We start from the raw sequence: 17,065 nt of genomic DNA, 5'->3' as shown, positions 1-17,065 counted from the left end.
TCTAATGGAAAGGAACAAGATTGAGAACTGCTTTGTTCTCTTCTATGGTGTTACAATTCTTTAGACAAAGCTAGTTTATTGGCTGTTGCCAGGAGCTTTATTCAAATGGCTCTAATTCTGGTTCTGCTACTTAGTAACTGTGTAACTGTAGGTAAATTAGTCAATGTCTCCATGCCTCAGTCCTTTTCTGTAAAATGGGATGATAGATTGTACCTATTTCTTGGAGTTATTTTGAGGATTAAATGAGGCAATAATTTTAAGATGCTTAAAATAGTGCTTAGCACATGTACGTGCTCAGTAAATGTTGGCTGTTAGGATTATTACTATTTGACATTTAAAACTGTGTGTATGTCTTACTTTGATAAAAAATAAACTGTTTTTAAAATAATGTGAAAATATTTTGGTCTTTCTAATTATCCTTTCTTTAAAAAAATCTTGGTTTTGAAAACTGATTTAGAAAGGTTTTTAGCCTACTATTAAAGTATTATGTTAAGGTTTTTAATTTAGTTAATAATTTAAAGAATTTTTATCTTTGTACTACCAATGCTAGATAAAGTGTTGAAGATAAAAATATTAGCACATAAAGCAATTTAGCCTTTTGTGCTTAAAGCAGATAAATTTCTAATACAGATAAATTTCACTTTCTAATTAGATGAATTATAAAATTATGCATTACAAAATTATCTGCCTCTTTTCATCAGAACCTAATAGCATATGTTATTGATTTTTCCTTAGGCCCACCCAATTTTATATTGACCCCCTTTAACCTTCTTTTTTCTGTTTATAAATTCACTTTGAAATTATTTTATAATTGCTAAGAAGATAATTTATCTATAGATAACTAAATTTGCCAGTATTCCCAGAATTATCCTTTTGAATTTGGAGGACTGGAATATAAAATATTGAAATACCCCTGGTACCCATTCTCATAATTTGTTTGACCAGATAGATAGCTGCATAAAATAATTGTGGCTAACAGAACAAATTGAATAAAACTATAGTGCTAATTCCTGGGTAAAGGGACTTTTGTTTGTTTGTTTATAGTTTACTTTTGTATCATAACAGGCAGGAAAAGACATCAGAAGTGTTTGTTATATATATGTGTGTGTACTTATATGTATATGCACATACTTCTGAAAAGAAATGGCACTTGTAATCTTTTAATGAAGTGCTTAATAACCCTTTGAGGTATTTATTCATTCGTTTATTTCTAAGAGAGAGCATGCAGTGAGCAGGGGGAGAGGCAGAGGGAGAGAGGATCTTAACCAAGCTCCATGCCCAGTGCAGAGCCGATCTCATGACCCGAGCCAAAATCAAGAGTCACTCATTTAACTGACTGAGCCACCAGGAGCCCCTGAGATACTTAGTTTTTAAAATAAATTTTGTTGGGGTGCCTGGCTGGCTTCATCAGTAGACCATGTGACTCTTAATCTTAAAGTCGTGAGTTCAAGCCCCACATTGGGTATAGAGCCTACTTAAAAAAAAAATAAAATTGTGTTTTCAGATTCCTTGAAACCCAACGAAAAACAGGTAGACTGTTGTCTGTCAAATAGTCTGTATCCCAAAGCTCTCATTTTTTCCATCACCTGGTATTTTTAACAGTGGTGCATATAAATCTCAATAATCTGTGAATATTTAAAAATTATTTTGATAGACATTTGTGTCCCTTTAGGAAATGACATTTCACCTTGGAATAGCCTTCCTAATTAGGCTATGAATGATAGATGAAGTCTGCATGCCTCCTAGATAATACTGGATTTTTATACAGAAAGAATAATAAACTTCTCTATAAAGACTTTGTCCACTTAGGGGTGCCTGGGTGGCTCAGTCGGTTAAATGTCCAACTTCGGCTCAGGTCATGATCTTGTAGTTCGTGGGTTTGAGCCCCGTGTCAGGCCCTATGATGACAGCTCTGAGCCTGGAATCTGTTTCAGATTTCAGATTCTGTGTCTCCCTCCTGCTTTCTGCCCCTCCCCCGCTCATGCTCTCGCTCGCTCTCTCTCTCTCTTGCTCTCTCTCTCTCTCTCTTGCTCTCTCTCAAAAATAAACATTAAAAAAAAAAAAAGGCTTTGTCCACTTAGAATCCTGCTTATACTTTCTCAGTTTTATAGCTAAGTAGCAAAAAGTACACGAGATCAAACTTTTAATAAGACTGCATATGTGTTCTCCATAAAAAATCATTTTTATATTCTGTGCCATGTGTGCCTTTTCATTTCTAGGCAAGAGTTTGTTGATGCTTATGTGGATTACATATTCAATAAATCAGTGGCTTCCTTGTTTGATGCTTTTCACGCGGGCTTTCACAAGGTCTGTGGAGGAAAGGTCCTTCAGCTCTTCCAACCAAATGAACTACAAGCAATGGTTATTGGAAATACAAATTATGATTGGAAGGAACTGGAAAAGGTAAGGGAAAACAAATCTATGAAATTGTCTCAATGGAAAGGCAAAAGGAAAATGTGGTTTATTGATAGAAAAATTGCCCTCTTGTTTATTGTTTTCCATTTTACACTATTTATTAGTCATATTTATAGGAAAGTACTATATACTTCCTACTCCACAGTGAATGAATTTAGTTGTATATGAATTAGATACCATTTTTGTATTTGTGGTATTGGTAGTTTTCTTATGGAAAAATGTCATTTATGACAGAGGTCAGATAGAAGTCCCAGCTAAAACTGAGTTTTCATTCTGCCCAATCATAAAACCATTATGAAAAACATTCACATTACTTAACACCTTTGTTTATTTTTTTTTTTCTGCTTACTCTCAATGCTAAATTTTTTTAGCAGAGAATAAATAATATTTATGATCTCCATTATTAGTGTTAGCCAATAAAGGGATCTTTGGGGAGAAGATTGGGAATTTTTAAACAACTTTTTTCTTTTCTTTCTCTTTACCAATCATTCTCAGATACTTCTTCAGATAAACATTGAATAAAAAGTGCTAGGTTAGATCAGCTTTGAGAAAGATATATGCAAGTTTGACCTATAAAATTTTCTGTCTTTGTAATCCAACTCTGATACAGTTTTTTTGCATTAATAGTTTAATCCTATGTACCCATTAAGTTAGCTAACAAGTCTAACAAGGATACAAAGCATTGGTAACTTTCATGCATTGCTGGTGGGAATACAGATGGTATAGCTACTTTGGAAAGAGTTTGGCATTTTCTTGCAGGGTTAAATATGCACTTACTACATGACCTAGCAGTTCTACCCTAAGGTATTAAGTTACATTCACACAAAATCTGTAAATAGGAGGGTATGGGATGTAATTGTTTAATGAGTACAGAGTTTCAGCTTAGCAGAATGAACAGTTCTGGAGATGCATGGTGGTGATGGTTGTGTAGCCATATGAATGAACTTAGTACACTTAAAATGGGTTAAGATGGTAAACTTTCTTACAGGTATTTGACCACAACTTTTTTTAATTATGTTTTTAAAACTCTGCAAACATGTCAAAAACTAGAAACAGCCCAGATGTCCTTCAGTGAGTGAATGGATAAAGCAACCTGGAGTACATCCATACAGTAGGGTACTACTGAACAATAAAAAGGGATGCACTACTGATACGTGCAACAACTGGGATGACTCTTAGATCCTTATGCAGAGTGAAGAAGCCAGTCTCAAGGATTACATACCATATGATTCCATGCATGTGACATTTTTGAAAAGGCAAAACTATGGTGAACTGGATATATGACTGTAGAGAGTAGCGCAGGAGAGTTCTTGGGGTGACGGAAGTGTTCAGTATCCTGATTGTGGCGGTAGGTACACAAGTCTATCCATAGAACTATACCCACACTGGAAAAAAGTCAATTTTACTGTGTATTAATTTAAGGAATAAATTTTTTAATTTAAAGAATAATTAGGACTTCTGGTTGAACATACTACAGTAAACACGTTTGCTCCTTTCCAAAATCTCACTAGAATAATAATAAAGGAATAAAAATAGGAATACACAGACAGAAAAAAATATAAAAGTACCATGAACAAGAGAAAATAATTTTGGAAGATGGGAAATATGTGGATGAGTTGTTGAGTGACCAGAGCAAAGAAATTTGAATTCTAAGCCTCCTGAGGGACAGAGGTTTTAAGAGACAACTCATTTCACAGCATAGAAATTTTAAAAGGCTCAGGAATTGGTACATGGTCTTGCTGTAGTAGCAGATTGTGTGGTTAGGCTAAAAGCAATAGAGTTACTTCAAAGCTAATTTAAAGAATTGTAGACCCCTCAGCTTCTCTATCCTACCCAGGAGACAAGTCTAGAGAAGACCACAGAATCTGGGAAACCAGGTGGAACTGAGGAAAGTTGGTAGGCAAGTTTATATCCTCCAGGAAAGAGATTAAAAATTTATTTTTTGGGGTAAATTGATCTGCTAAAGAGAAGAAAGCTGTACTGATTTTAAGGAGACCCCAGTAGAAATGGACTCCACCTCCAGTCATCCTAAAATAAAAATGATGTAATGGCCTCCAGTCACACTTAGCATCCCACACAGTTTGTCCTTTTTGCCCCATCTCCTATGGTTCTTCCTCTCACTCACATTGCTTCAGTCTTTATGGCCTCTTTGCTGAACCAGTCTTGAGGGCTTTCTATTTAGCTATTCCCTGTGCCTGGAACTCTTTTTCACCTTGATCATTCCAAATGCTTCTTGCTCTTACTTCCTTTATGTCTTTATACTTTCTCAGAGACTTTTACTGGCTAACTTACCTAAAATTGGATATGTGCACACACACCCCCACTCCCACACCCTGTCACCCTTCCCTGCTTTATTTTCTCTTTGAACTTGACAATTTTACTTAATGGTCTTTACTGTCTGTTGCTGTTTTCCCCCACAACAATGTAAGCACCATGAAGGCAGGGTTTTTGTTTCTCTCGTCACTGCTATATTCCCAGAGCCTAGAAGAGCACTAAGTACTTAAAACCATGTCTGAAGATATAATTGATAGAAATAATCATTTCGTAAGATGGCTTTTTTTTTTTTTTTAGTATATTTTAGTGTACTTAATATGCTTGGTTTCTTCCATTGTATACCTGATTCATTATAATTTCAGTGACTAGGATTTGTGGCTTTAAATGTTCTTTCTTCATCAGGACTGTGTACACACTCCCCAGAACCATTTAGAGGTTTTTTAATTAAAAAGAAAGATAAAAAACTTTAACCATGTTCCTTTCATTCCCCACTAATATGCTCATAGTCTATAATTCATAGTCATTAATCCATTAATTGATTGCTAGAATTTCAGCCATTTTTTTCCAGACCTGTTTATAAGTAAATAGAAAGTATCGAGTAGATTTCAAGAGTTCAGTCATTGAGATAACCATGGCTACAAATAGAGCCCAAAATTTAAGAAGACCATTAGTAAATACTTGTTGAGCCCCTATGGATACCTAATACTATGCAAGAGATTAGGGAGATATCAGTAAATAAGGTTGAGACATGGTCTTTGCCCTATAATAAGGAAAGTGGAACTTAATTTTGGTGAATACTAAGGAAGAGAGTTCAGTGAATGGTATATAAAAGGGAACTTAACCTAGGCTGTACAAATCTGGGAAAGCATCTCAGTAGATGGTAGTAAGGTACTCTACAAGGTAAGTAAGGACTTGGTTCACTGCAGTTTCCCCAAGACTCCAAATTTTGACTGAAACTCTCTCTATAAATATGTTGAATGAATCACTGAGTGAATTTGGTGACATTTAATCTGAGTCCTAAAGGATAAATAGAAATTAGCCTGATGAACAAATAAAAAAAGGAGGATGTGTCTAAGTGGTCTAGGCTGAGGGAACAGTGTCCAAAGGCCCTGATACTGGAAGATTCTTGTTAAGAACTAAAAGTTAAGGCCAATCGTGGCTGGATTTTAAAGAACACTTTACAGTGTAATATTCCCTCTCCCCTCCCTACCCCCTTTTCTGTTAGTGCTAATATTTTTTTTTTTTTTTTTTTTTTTTTTTTGAGAGAGAGAGTGAAAGAGAGATAGAAAACACTAGCAGGGGAAGGGCAGAGGGAGAGGGAAAAAGAGAGTCCCATGCAGGCTCTGCTTTGTCAGAGGGCTTGATCCCATGAACTGTGAGATAATGACCTGAGTCTAAATCAAGAGTCAGACACTCAGTCCTTTAAGCCACCCAGAGTTTCCAGTGCTAGTATTTTTTTTTTTTTTAAGGAGAAGTGTATTAGCTCTGTTGGTACAGATGACCCCAAAATTCAGTGGCTTAAAAGTAACAGTGAACATTTATTTTCTCACATATTTTCAGTGGGTCAGGAATTCAGAATGGCTTTAACTGGATAGTTTTAGCTTAGGCATCTCTCATGAGGTTTTCATGCAGTTAAGATACTGATTGGTGCTTTAGTCATCTGAAGGCTTGATTAAGGATAGATTCCCTTCCAAGATGGCGCACTCATAAGACCATTGGCTAAAAGCCTCGTGTCTCACCATGAAGACCATTCCATGGTGCTCTTTTAGTATCCTCATGACACCTGGCTCTCCCCACAGTGAATGATCAAAAAGAGATTGCAGCCATAGAGTTTTTTATGATCCAGCCTCAGAAGGCATGTATTTCTCATACCTGCAGTATCCTAATGATTATATAGTCAGGCCCATACACTGTGAGAGGGGACTGCACAAGCGCATGAGGAACAGGAGGCACAGAGATCATTGGGAGCCATCGTGGAAACTGACTACCACAGAAAATTATTATCCTTAGTACTTTTTTTTTTTTAAGTAAAGATAGAATGTAAAGTAAGTGATTTCTGTTCATGAATATAGGAAGAGAATTTTATAATTATCACAGATAACTAATTCTTTGTTGAACTTTAATGCATTTACATTTTAGTAATTCTAGTTTACCCTTTAGATATTTACTTTTGAATTTTTTTTTTCAACGTTTATTTATTTTTGGGACAGAGAGAGACAGAGCATGAACGGGGGAGGGGCAGAGAGAGAGGAAGACACAGAATCGGAAACAGGCTCCAGGCTCTGAGCCATCAGCCCAGAGCCCGACACGGGGCTCGAACTCACGGACCGCAAGATCGTGACCTGGCTGAAGTCGGACGCTTAACCGACTGCGCCACCCAGGCGCCCCTTACTTTTGAAGATAATTCAACCCTGTTGTATTCTTTGAAGTGGTGGGGAGACATTTCTGCTGATTGGAACATTTTCTTGCCTTTCCCTAGAACTAACAGTTCCAAATTGCAAAATGCCCAGGAAATAGTAGGTAATCAGCTGAATTGCATGAGTTTCAAAATCCTGGACAGTGTTAGCTTTTGTGCTAATAAGAAGGCCAGTCTGTTAGATTCAAGACAAAACTAACATCCTTTAATATTAATGATTATGTTGTTTTTAGAATACAGAATACAAAGGGGAGTATTGGGCAGAACATCCAACGATAAAAATATTTTGGGAAGTATTTCATGAATTGCCGTTGGAAAAGAAAAAACAATTTCTGTGTAAGTATTTCTAACTAGTCCTATGTTTTATAGGAAATAGAATTCACAAACATTTTCATAGATTAACTGATTGACTTTGTTGGATAAAGTTTTTCCTTTTAGTATATTGCAGGGTACTGCTTTTAACTTTCAATTTTAACTGCTTTTAACTTTCAAAGCTTTTAATTTTCAATTAGAGTAAATTTTTGACCTGCATTCTTCATTACATATCTTTTCTTATTTTGAAAGCTACATTCAGTTTGCCTCCAAAATAGAATTGGTTCTTTCAAATGAAAAAACTATAAATGATTACAGTAAACTGGGGCTGAAATTCCTTTTAGAATTTCTAAAAGGTTTCTGGAGGATAGCTTTTTTTTCATTCAGTCTTTTTTGCTTACGTGTCAAAACTTTGGGAATTCTGTAGAAAATAGAACTTTGCCAGGATGTAGTACTTTTTAATACCTAAGCTCTGTTTGTCTTACATGTGTTAAATTTCTATTCTAATTGAAATTTGTATTCCCTTTGATACTCCTGCTATTGCCAGGAATATTTTGTCAATCTCTTTTTTGGTAGTTGTAATGAGAATCTTGGTAAAATTATTTTGTATATTTTAAGGATGACAGGCTGTTCTCAAGTGATTTGAGTTTCAAGTTTATTTATTTAGAGAGAACACAAGTTGGGGAGGAACAAAGAGGGAGGGAGAGAGAGAGAGAGAGAGAGAGAATCCCAAGCAGGCTCCTCTCTGAGCGTGATGCAGGGCTTGAACTCACAAACCATGAGATCCTGACCTGAGCCAAAACCGAGAGTAGGACGCTTAACCAACTGAGCCACCCAGGGTGACCCAAGATTACACACTTTCTTAAAATATTTATTTTTGAGCGCATGCACAAGCGGGGATGGGGCGGGGGGGGGGGGGATAGAGGATCCAAAGCAGGCTCTGCACTGACAGCGGAGAACCTGACGTGGGGCTCAAAGTGATGAACCATGAGATCATGATCTGAGCCAAAGTCAGATGCTTAACTGCACCACCCAGGTGCCCCAAGATTACATTTTTAAAGAAAAAATATTGTATGGATATGTAATATGTAGGTCTCAAAAATCATGCTATCATAAATTCTGGAGATAGGCTTCTACGTTAGAGCAAATGTTAATTAATGTAAAGGTTTGCCATGGTGACTGTACCAAATAACTTAGTACTCTATATTATAGTTTTGATAAAAGTGGTTGGCTGAATGATTTTTTTCTTGGTAGTATTTTTGACAGGTAGTGATCGCATTCCTATTCTTGGTATGAAGAGTCTAAAACTAGTCATCCAGTCAACCGGAGGTGGTGAGGAATATCTCCCAGTTTCCCATACCTGTTTTAATCTTCTGGATCTTCCAAAATATACAGAAAAGGAAACTCTACGCTCTAAACTGATTCAAGCAATTGATCATAATGAAGGCTTCAGTTTAATATAACTTTGGAAATAGAACTGATCAGTTTATTGCAAAAGCATTAAACTATTTGTGTTTTTCTTGTGGTGATGAGTTCAACAAGGTGACAAGAGGTACTATTATAATTCTTACTTGCAAAATGTTCAGTGCTATGAGTATTCATGAAAGCCAAAAAAATATTAAAAGGAATATGAACAAACTGTTAATATTAAGCTTATTGTACAGAACCATGGATTTTTTTTGCCATCTTCCAATAAACATACAAGTATTGTGAATACATCAAAGTTTTACTAACATGAATTTTAAGGGTTTGCATATTTCACAAATGATCTGGTGTGTGAGTGCATGGGTATGTTGCTTAATTTTTCTTCAATCACTGAGTGAAAAACCTTTACCTTTGGCCTGCAATAGTCATTCAATTATTTTTTCATTTTGTAAATAATGTTAAGTTTTGTAATAAAATAGTTATGTTCTGATACCAGTACAGTTTCTATGGTTGTAATTGAACTGAGCTGACTTTTAAAAGGATTAACAATTATGATTAAATCTTATTCTGATGATCTATAAAAGCAAAAAACTAGCATGATGAAACACAATCTTTGCTTTTTAACTAGAATAAATGTCCTTGTACAAAACTAAATTACAGATAGGAGTTATCTAACTTGTAGTTCTTTCCTTTTGTGAATCTGGAGATGCTACTGATAAAGGGCAGCTTAATCAGGAAGTTTAATAAGTATTTAGTATTGGAGGAACTTTGTCCTGCAGTTGCCAGGAATAGAACCTGGCTACTTTGAGAACCAACCACCGGCTTATAGCTTGCAGAACTTTTGATGCTACAGGTTGGTATTTAGACAGAATTTTCAGTGCTTTAGAACTCTCCTTGAATTTTTAGAAGCAGATCTTAACACAGTTTTATGGTGCTGATGCTTAGTTATCTCCTGTGATTAACTGTAACAGTGAGTTGATGCAACAACACATGTGACTTTCTGCTCTAATGCAAATATTTATTTTTTAAATTTATTTTAAAAAATGCCGTGAAAATTGTTTAAGTAATAAAGATTTATTGGTTTAATATTTAACCTTTCAGTGGTTCTCATAACATTCAAAATGTCTCAGGGAAGAGTCCTAAATTTTGGATTGAGTGTTACCATACCCATACAAAATTGTCTATTTCACAGAGGTCTCCAATTTTCTTAGCTGTAACTCCAAAACCCAAAACAACTGTGAAAGAAAATTACATATCTCATTTTGCAGCAAAACTTGAATTGTTGACCCTATTATTTATGGTATTAAATGAGACTGTATATTTTACTACGGTGATGTTAATAGGTTTGATTTTAATGTGTTTGATCTTAGGTACTGCCTCAGACCCTGTGGAGTGCTTTAAAAAATTCCTTAACATGCATAATTCCAAAATGCAAATGAGTCCAAGGTTTTGGAGAAGGGATTGTGGACCTGTACTTTTCAGTTTAACTTAAAAACGTCTACTGTTGAGCCATAGGTGTCTTTTTACAGATGGAAGCCCTTGAACAGCATTCTCATACATGATAAATTAGCTCAAAGTAGCACTCTTCCCTGTGAAAACTCTTCCATTTCCCTGGGCATCCATTTCTTTTTTTTCTTATTTATTTTGAGAGAGAGAGAACGTGAGCCAGGGAGGGGCAGAGCTACAGGGGAACAGAGGATCCAAAGTGGTTTCAGCAGAGATCCTGATGGGGGGCTTGAACTCACAAACCATGAGATAATGACATGAACCAAAGTCAGGTGCTTAACTGAGCCACCTGGCCACCCCCAATGTGCATCCATTTCTTGTGGGTAGTGATTGTTCACATTGAACACACCTAAATGTGTCAGGTGATTTTTTTTCTTCAGTAACCCTTATGCTATGTAGCTGATCTGTGAAATAGTGGCCACTTTAGACTAATACAGATGGATTTCATTGAACAATATTTTAACAAGGACCTGGCTGTCATCTTATTCTAGGCACCTGCACAACAGTACAAGGCTTAATTCGGGTAAGTCTGATACTCTTTTCCTTTCTGTGTTGCTGCAGACATACAGTAAATAGCATTAACAGCAAGGAGATTAATGGTAGAAAATTAAAGTACCACTTAAAATTTTTCAAATTGCTATTTGCCTTTAAAAAAATATGAGCTTTGTAGATTAGAAAGTGGGCCAATACTGAGTTCACTAAATTATAAGGACTGTAATTATGGAGTTGACTAAACTTGAAAATATTTGGCCTCCGTACAGATCTATTCGTAAGAGCAATTGTTTGTAGCTCCTGTCTGGATTCAATAGTGATTTTAACCAATCGCCATTGTTCAGACTGACTGAGGTAGTAGAAGGGAGACACACAATGCATGAAATAAAACCAGAATGCAGTTTTTGAAATTGGAGACTTCAGTTAAGTCCTGGCACTCTCCTAGGGTCCGCTTGTAAAAACCACTCAGGGTTAATTTCTACTAACAGACTTTTGGGCTTTCTTACAGTTGGTTTTTACTGCATTTAGTTTAACAGAAAGTCCTCAAAGTGTAACAGAGCAGTCTTCCCCTGAAGAGTGTGTGGCTAGTTGAGCGCAAGGGCAGATGTTCCTGTTCTCAGCCACTTCCCAACTGCCCAGCCTCTTGGGCACTTTAGCCATCCATATTCCTTATGGTAGTTTCCTTTACTAAGGAATTCACCCTATTTCATTAGCTCCTTATCCTTGCCATTGTTTGCTAATTGGTGAACTGTCTCTCCAGAGAAATTGAGAATAGTCTGCTTGTTTCATAGAAGTCTACCTGCTTCCCTGTGAGGCCAGCCCCCCTGGAATGGAGTGTTACATGCAAAAGGGAACTTCCCTATTTTTCCTTTCTCAAGCCTTGCTATACTGTTGAATTACCTGGGGGTACTTTTTAAAAATAACACTATGCACACAGGTCTCCTTATGCCAATTAAATGTTCTAAGAGCGGATGCCCAGGTTAGGTTACGTGTGTGTGTGTCTTAAAAGGCCACTTGACCATTTCTCCCTATTTCTGCTAGCATCCTAGCTTAAATATTTAGACTTTGTTCATTTCTGAAGAGAGGAAAGGTTATGGTGTGCATACACACACTCCCCTTCTGGTTACAAGTCTTAAGACTGCTTTCAAATAAAACTTCCCAAATAATGCTTAGTAGGTGGATGATATAAAACACCATTGATTGAAGGCACACCATTATTTCGGATACCATGAAGAACAATGCTAATTAAACCATCATGTGTCAATTAGGGTATTACAACCAGTGAAATATATACATTAACCAAGGAGACTATTGAATGCAAGGCTTAAAATTAGCTTGCACTTAGCTTAAGTACTTGAAATGACCACACAACCACCTTTTAAGCTCTGAACTACCTTCCCATTTTGTGCATATGTAGAATCAAGTCGCTGTTTCCATATTTTTGTAACATCTGAGGAGGAGATTTTACAGGTAATTTTTCTAGTGCAAACAGGACATATCCAGGGAAGAGTACTATTTTAAAATTCACTTTGAAAGTTTGCTGGTGAGGAAGGCAGGAGACCTGAGAGGAGGAAACTGCCTGTCAAGACTTTACTCATCACATTTTTCTAAGAGGCATGTTCCTGGCTTCTTGACTAGTACTTTGTCCCTCAAGAACTTGAATGGACTGGTCTCCAGTCATTTTTGGTACACACATTCCTATGTTAAGACTTGTGTTACCTGTGCTTCACAGAAAACCTGGCTTTTATAGCACATACACTCTTGAGTTCACTACATTTCCACTATTCTCTACTGTCCCCCTATCCCGAAGTCCTGAGCCTATGTCAAGTCTTTCATCATAGGTCAAGTTCTTCTTAGGCCCTGCCTTGCCTCTCTCCCACCTTTGACCTAACAAAGGCTACTGGGCCTAGAATTGAAATAGTTTTGAAACTTTTGGTGGTGATGCACCAACTGCTACAACCAGCACTACCAGTGTTTGCTTCAGTATCGTTCTGGCTAGACTCCTGTAAGTTGAATGAAGAAATAAGAAAGCATCTTAACATGGCCCTCAAAACTATACAAACTCCGTAAGATTTTCAAACTTTATATCTTGAACAATGTAAGTTAACAGGAAAAAGTCAAATGACAATTTTAATAGACTTTAAAACAGTGTACAAGTATAAAACACTGGTTTTGTATTTCAAAAGTTGGAGGAAGATATCCAGTCATTCAACAGTCTACAAAACATATGCCAGTAGATTACATAAAAGACTATGTACAATATAAAAAGAGCTGAAAACAGTCTTCACTGTAAAAATAATTTAAAACAAATTTTTCAATTTAAAATATCATCTCTAGCACAAACACACATCATGCAAATGGAAAACTAAATATACTGAATTCTTTAGTGTAGCCAAATAAATTCAGACTGAAACATCTTTTAGGTAAGGAAATGGCCATTCAATAAAATTTCTCTCTCTGGCAGTAATGGTCCTAGCTGGGTATTTTATGCTTAAAGAACAGCTATATTTCAAACCCTTTTTTAAAATTGTAATAAATACTAAAGCAACATAGGAATACTTTATATTTGGGAATAATGTGGGGGGAAAGTCTGGAAAATAAATTGCTCTGTGCAATTTTATAAAGTATGAATTTTTTGAAAGGCTAGAAGCTTCTGCAGCTGAGAAAAGTTTGATCTCTAGTTTTAAGGCAGGCTAAGCTTTTAAATAAAGATGTTACAGGAACTAACTTCATTAACTATTCTGCTATTACAAGTTACATCATGTTCATCTCCATAATACTAGGCTAGCAGTTTGGTGTCTATTACACCAAATCCTCCCAACAGGAGACATGTACTTACTGGCTGAGTTATAATTAACATCTTAGTACTTTGGAACTGTAATCAGGGGCCTGTTGCTCTCCTCATTAGTGGAAAAGAAAAGCAGCAGTCCAAAATATTACACTCTTCCCAGTTGAAGTACCATTATTATAGATTCATAAGGGCTCTGCATATTCACATCTTGGCAGTTTAATACTTGTGGGAAAGAATCAATGCAAGCTCTATCTACCACAGTGATATGTATTTAAACAACAATGGCAAATATTCTTGAAACTAAGGGTACCCAGGCAGGCACTATTGTCTCTAAAGCAATTGAAACATTTCCAAAGCATTTATTTGTTTTTCAGATTAGTTTTAGGAGCCAATATAGACATTACTACATGTCCACAGGAAGTACAAAAGCCATCTTCATTTCAATACAATATTCCTGAAATTCTTAGCACCAAGTCTTACTTTAAAAAGCAAAGACAACTGAGTGCTCTCCCACATATTGTTGACTTCCTTCTACACACACTGCATGTTATGAGATTTTTAAAAAGTTAGCTGCCACAAGTTTTGGAAAATGCCAGTGTTTAAAAATAGGTAATTGTGCTAATAAAGAATCAAAAGTTTAGCAGAACAGACATTTGAGGAGTTCAGACTATTCAATGTTACAAATAAAAGTGTGAAAATACCATTCTTTGGTCTAGATAAGCTGTTCCCTTTACATTAATTTAACATTCCAATGGCTTTTTGAAAACTTTAAAATGTTGAAACTCACTAGGCAAGAACAAAATTATATATACATAACGGATGTATCATACAAATGAACTTTTAAAAGAAAAGTCTTGACCAACAGGTGATTAAAGATACTTAGTACCCTTCTTTTAAAAAAAGTTAGTGTTGCGTGTACAAGTACAGAAATAAGAAGTTAAAAATTACCCATGAAGAAAAAGTCTTATTTTACCAGTCTATAAATATTACACCTTTCTGGTTTCCTTGCTCTGTTGAATTCACAAGTAAACATTCCTTTTGACATGCTAAAGTTCCTAATGCTGGTGGAACAATTCCTGTACCTGGACAACTATTACATTATGATTTGTTTGATGGATAGTTAATGTCTGTTGCTTCCTGTTTCACGGATATAGTTTCATTAACTGCCTCTTGATCACCTCCATCAACTCCAAATCCAGTTCCTCCAGCTCTCTCATTAACATCAGCATCGTCTTCCAAACCGTTGTAAAATTCTTCAATCTCGCTTTCATCCTCCAAGTGTTCTTCTAAACTTGGACTCTGGCATGTTCCACTATCACTGTTACTGCCACAAGAACTAGAGGATAACACGTCATCTTCAGAGTCTGAATATACCTCAGCGCCATGGAAAATATAACGATTTGGTGGTAAAAACAGATACTGATTACCTGAAATATAGTAATAGAAGAGAAATGATAAATGATTCTAAGTTTTCTAAGACTAACTTGATCTGATTGTACGTTCAAGCCCTGCCTTTACCTGAGTATCATTACTAGAGGCTACTACAATAGTGGTCTTTAAAAACAAGCAAAGGGGCGCCTGGGTGGCTCAGTTGGTTAAGCGTCTGACTTCGGCTCAGGTCACGATCTCACGGTGAGTTCGAGCCCCGCATCAGGCTCTGGGCTGATGGCTCAGAGCCTGGAGCCTGCTTCTGATTCTGTGTCTCCCTCTCTCTCTGCCCCTCCCCAGTTCATGCTCTGTCTCTCTCTGTCCCAAAAATAAATAAACGTTAAAAAAAAAAAAAAATTAAAAATAAAAACAAGCAAAGAGCTCAGTCTTAACTGCAAATCTTAGTTCTGCCACCCACCACTTTTGTGAATTCAGGCAGTTCTGTGCCTATGCCTCAATTTCCTCATCTAGAAAATTAAGCGATTTTCATAACTCTATCAGCTAAGTATGAATAAATTTAGAGGACGATATTCAATAAAGCTTAATCAACTCCTCTGAACAGATCTCATGATATTAAATATCCAGGCCAGCCTACATTACTCAATTCACGTTCACCGAATATAACTTCTCTAAAGCACGTATGTCTTCAAGGCACTTGCATTATTTTCATTTAACTTTAGATTATGAACCTAAAATTAAACATTTTAATTCAGTAATAGCTTCACCATCTATTCAAAAGTGTAGTCTGCAGGCAATGGCATCACCTTAGAGTTTATTAGAAGTTCACTTCTCAGGCCCCACCACTCACCTACTGAACCAGTATTTATTTTTACCAGAGTCCTAGACACATTAAAGTATGAGAAACGCTGATCTAGCATTGGACATTAACCTTTCTTCAACTCCCTCCCAAATTTGCATTCACAGTATAAGCTGTGACCTGTGATGGTAAGGAGAATTCCCTCCCTTTTCCTATTATAGGTCCCAGGTTAAGAGCACCTCTTGATGGGAACCTTAAACATTAATGATGAAATGTTTTCTACCACTAAATTCACAAGTAACTTCGAACTTAAGTCTGTTTCTACACATGATAAATGTCATTTATTTAATGCACCACATCCCAGACTAAATTCACAAAAACCTGGCTAGTAACTAACATAGCTGAAGTGATATGCCATCTGCCAAGCATACCCAGGTTTGTCTTCAAAACAGCTTTCAAACTTTATACCCCATCATGACCCAAGTTCTCACTTTGAAACAACCTAGTATGTGTATAAGAATTCTGATCTGAACCCACAAAACTGACTTCACAGTCCACTAACATCACGAATTGGCAGTGTGAAAACCAATTATTTCCCTCTGTTTTGGGAGAAAGTATTCGTCAGTTTTCTAAGCCACTAGTATTAATTTCCATGATTGGAGGAGGGAGTACCTTTATTCTAGCTAACAGAAAAGCCCATTTGGCACTTCTTAATATGTCTTCTAAGGGGTCCCGAGGTTGTGCATAGTTTTGGCCCATGCTTCTAAAAATGTTTCATTCTGCTCTATCCCCCATGATGAACAGAATAATCTATTATTTCTGAACCCAAGAATCCTATACCTGTTTTTTTTTTATTCTTGGGAACCATCAAGACAGACTCAGTTTGCTTCATACATGCTCCTCCTTTCTCCTTTTCAATCTGACCTCACCAACAGAAATCATGGTAAACAAAAATAAATTAACTCTAGTGTGGTATGGGAGCCCAACTCTTGGTTTTGGCTCAGGTCATGATCTCATGAGTTCCAGCCCTGCATAGGGCTCTGCACTGATAGCACGGAGCCTGCTTGGGATTCTCTCCCTCCCTCTCCCTCTGCCCCTCCTCGCTTGCTGTCTCTCTCAAAATAAAATAAATTAAAAAAAAAAAAAGACTAGCGTGGTCATTTGTTTTTTAACAGCTGCAATTTAACAGCTGCACTCTACACCAGTTTTTTTTTTTTTTAAATTTTTTTTTCAACGTTTATTTATTTTT

General features: G+C 36.4%; 2 protein-coding genes across 17 annotated transcripts in view; one reads left to right on the top strand and one right to left on the bottom strand.

The window, feature by feature from the left end:
- Nucleotides 1–9,935, top strand: part of HERC4 (HECT and RLD domain containing E3 ubiquitin protein ligase 4) — a 137,263-nt gene extending 127,328 nt beyond the window's left edge. For all 7 annotated transcript variants that reach the window (XM_040485170.1, XM_040485169.1, XM_040485168.1 and 4 more), the window contains 3 exons: nt 2,220–2,403; nt 7,339–7,441; nt 8,672–9,935. In XM_040485170.1, coding sequence (XP_040341104.1) covers nt 2,220–2,403; nt 7,339–7,441; nt 8,672–8,880 — 496 coding nt within the window. In that variant the 3' untranslated portion in view covers nt 8,881–9,935. The remainder of the gene's footprint in view (nt 1–2,219; nt 2,404–7,338; nt 7,442–8,671) is intronic.
- Nucleotides 9,936–12,907: 2,972 nt separating this feature from the next.
- Nucleotides 12,908–17,065, bottom strand: part of SIRT1 (sirtuin 1) — a 65,067-nt gene continuing 60,909 nt past the window's right edge. For all 10 annotated transcript variants that reach the window (XM_040485173.1, XM_040485179.1, XM_040485172.1 and 7 more), the window contains one exon: nt 12,908–15,058. In XM_040485173.1, coding sequence (XP_040341107.1) covers nt 14,730–15,058 — 329 coding nt within the window. In that variant the 3' untranslated portion in view covers nt 12,908–14,729. The remainder of the gene's footprint in view (nt 15,059–17,065) is intronic.

This window comes from Herpailurus yagouaroundi, unplaced genomic scaffold, assembly GCF_014898765.1.
Source record: "Herpailurus yagouaroundi ecotype Mexico unplaced genomic scaffold, PumYag 163, whole genome shotgun sequence".
Classification (NCBI taxonomy): Eukaryota; Metazoa; Chordata; class Mammalia; order Carnivora; family Felidae; genus Herpailurus; species Herpailurus yagouaroundi.
The sequence above is the reverse complement of the archived record's forward strand: the minus strand, read 5'-3'. Positions and strand labels throughout refer to the sequence as shown.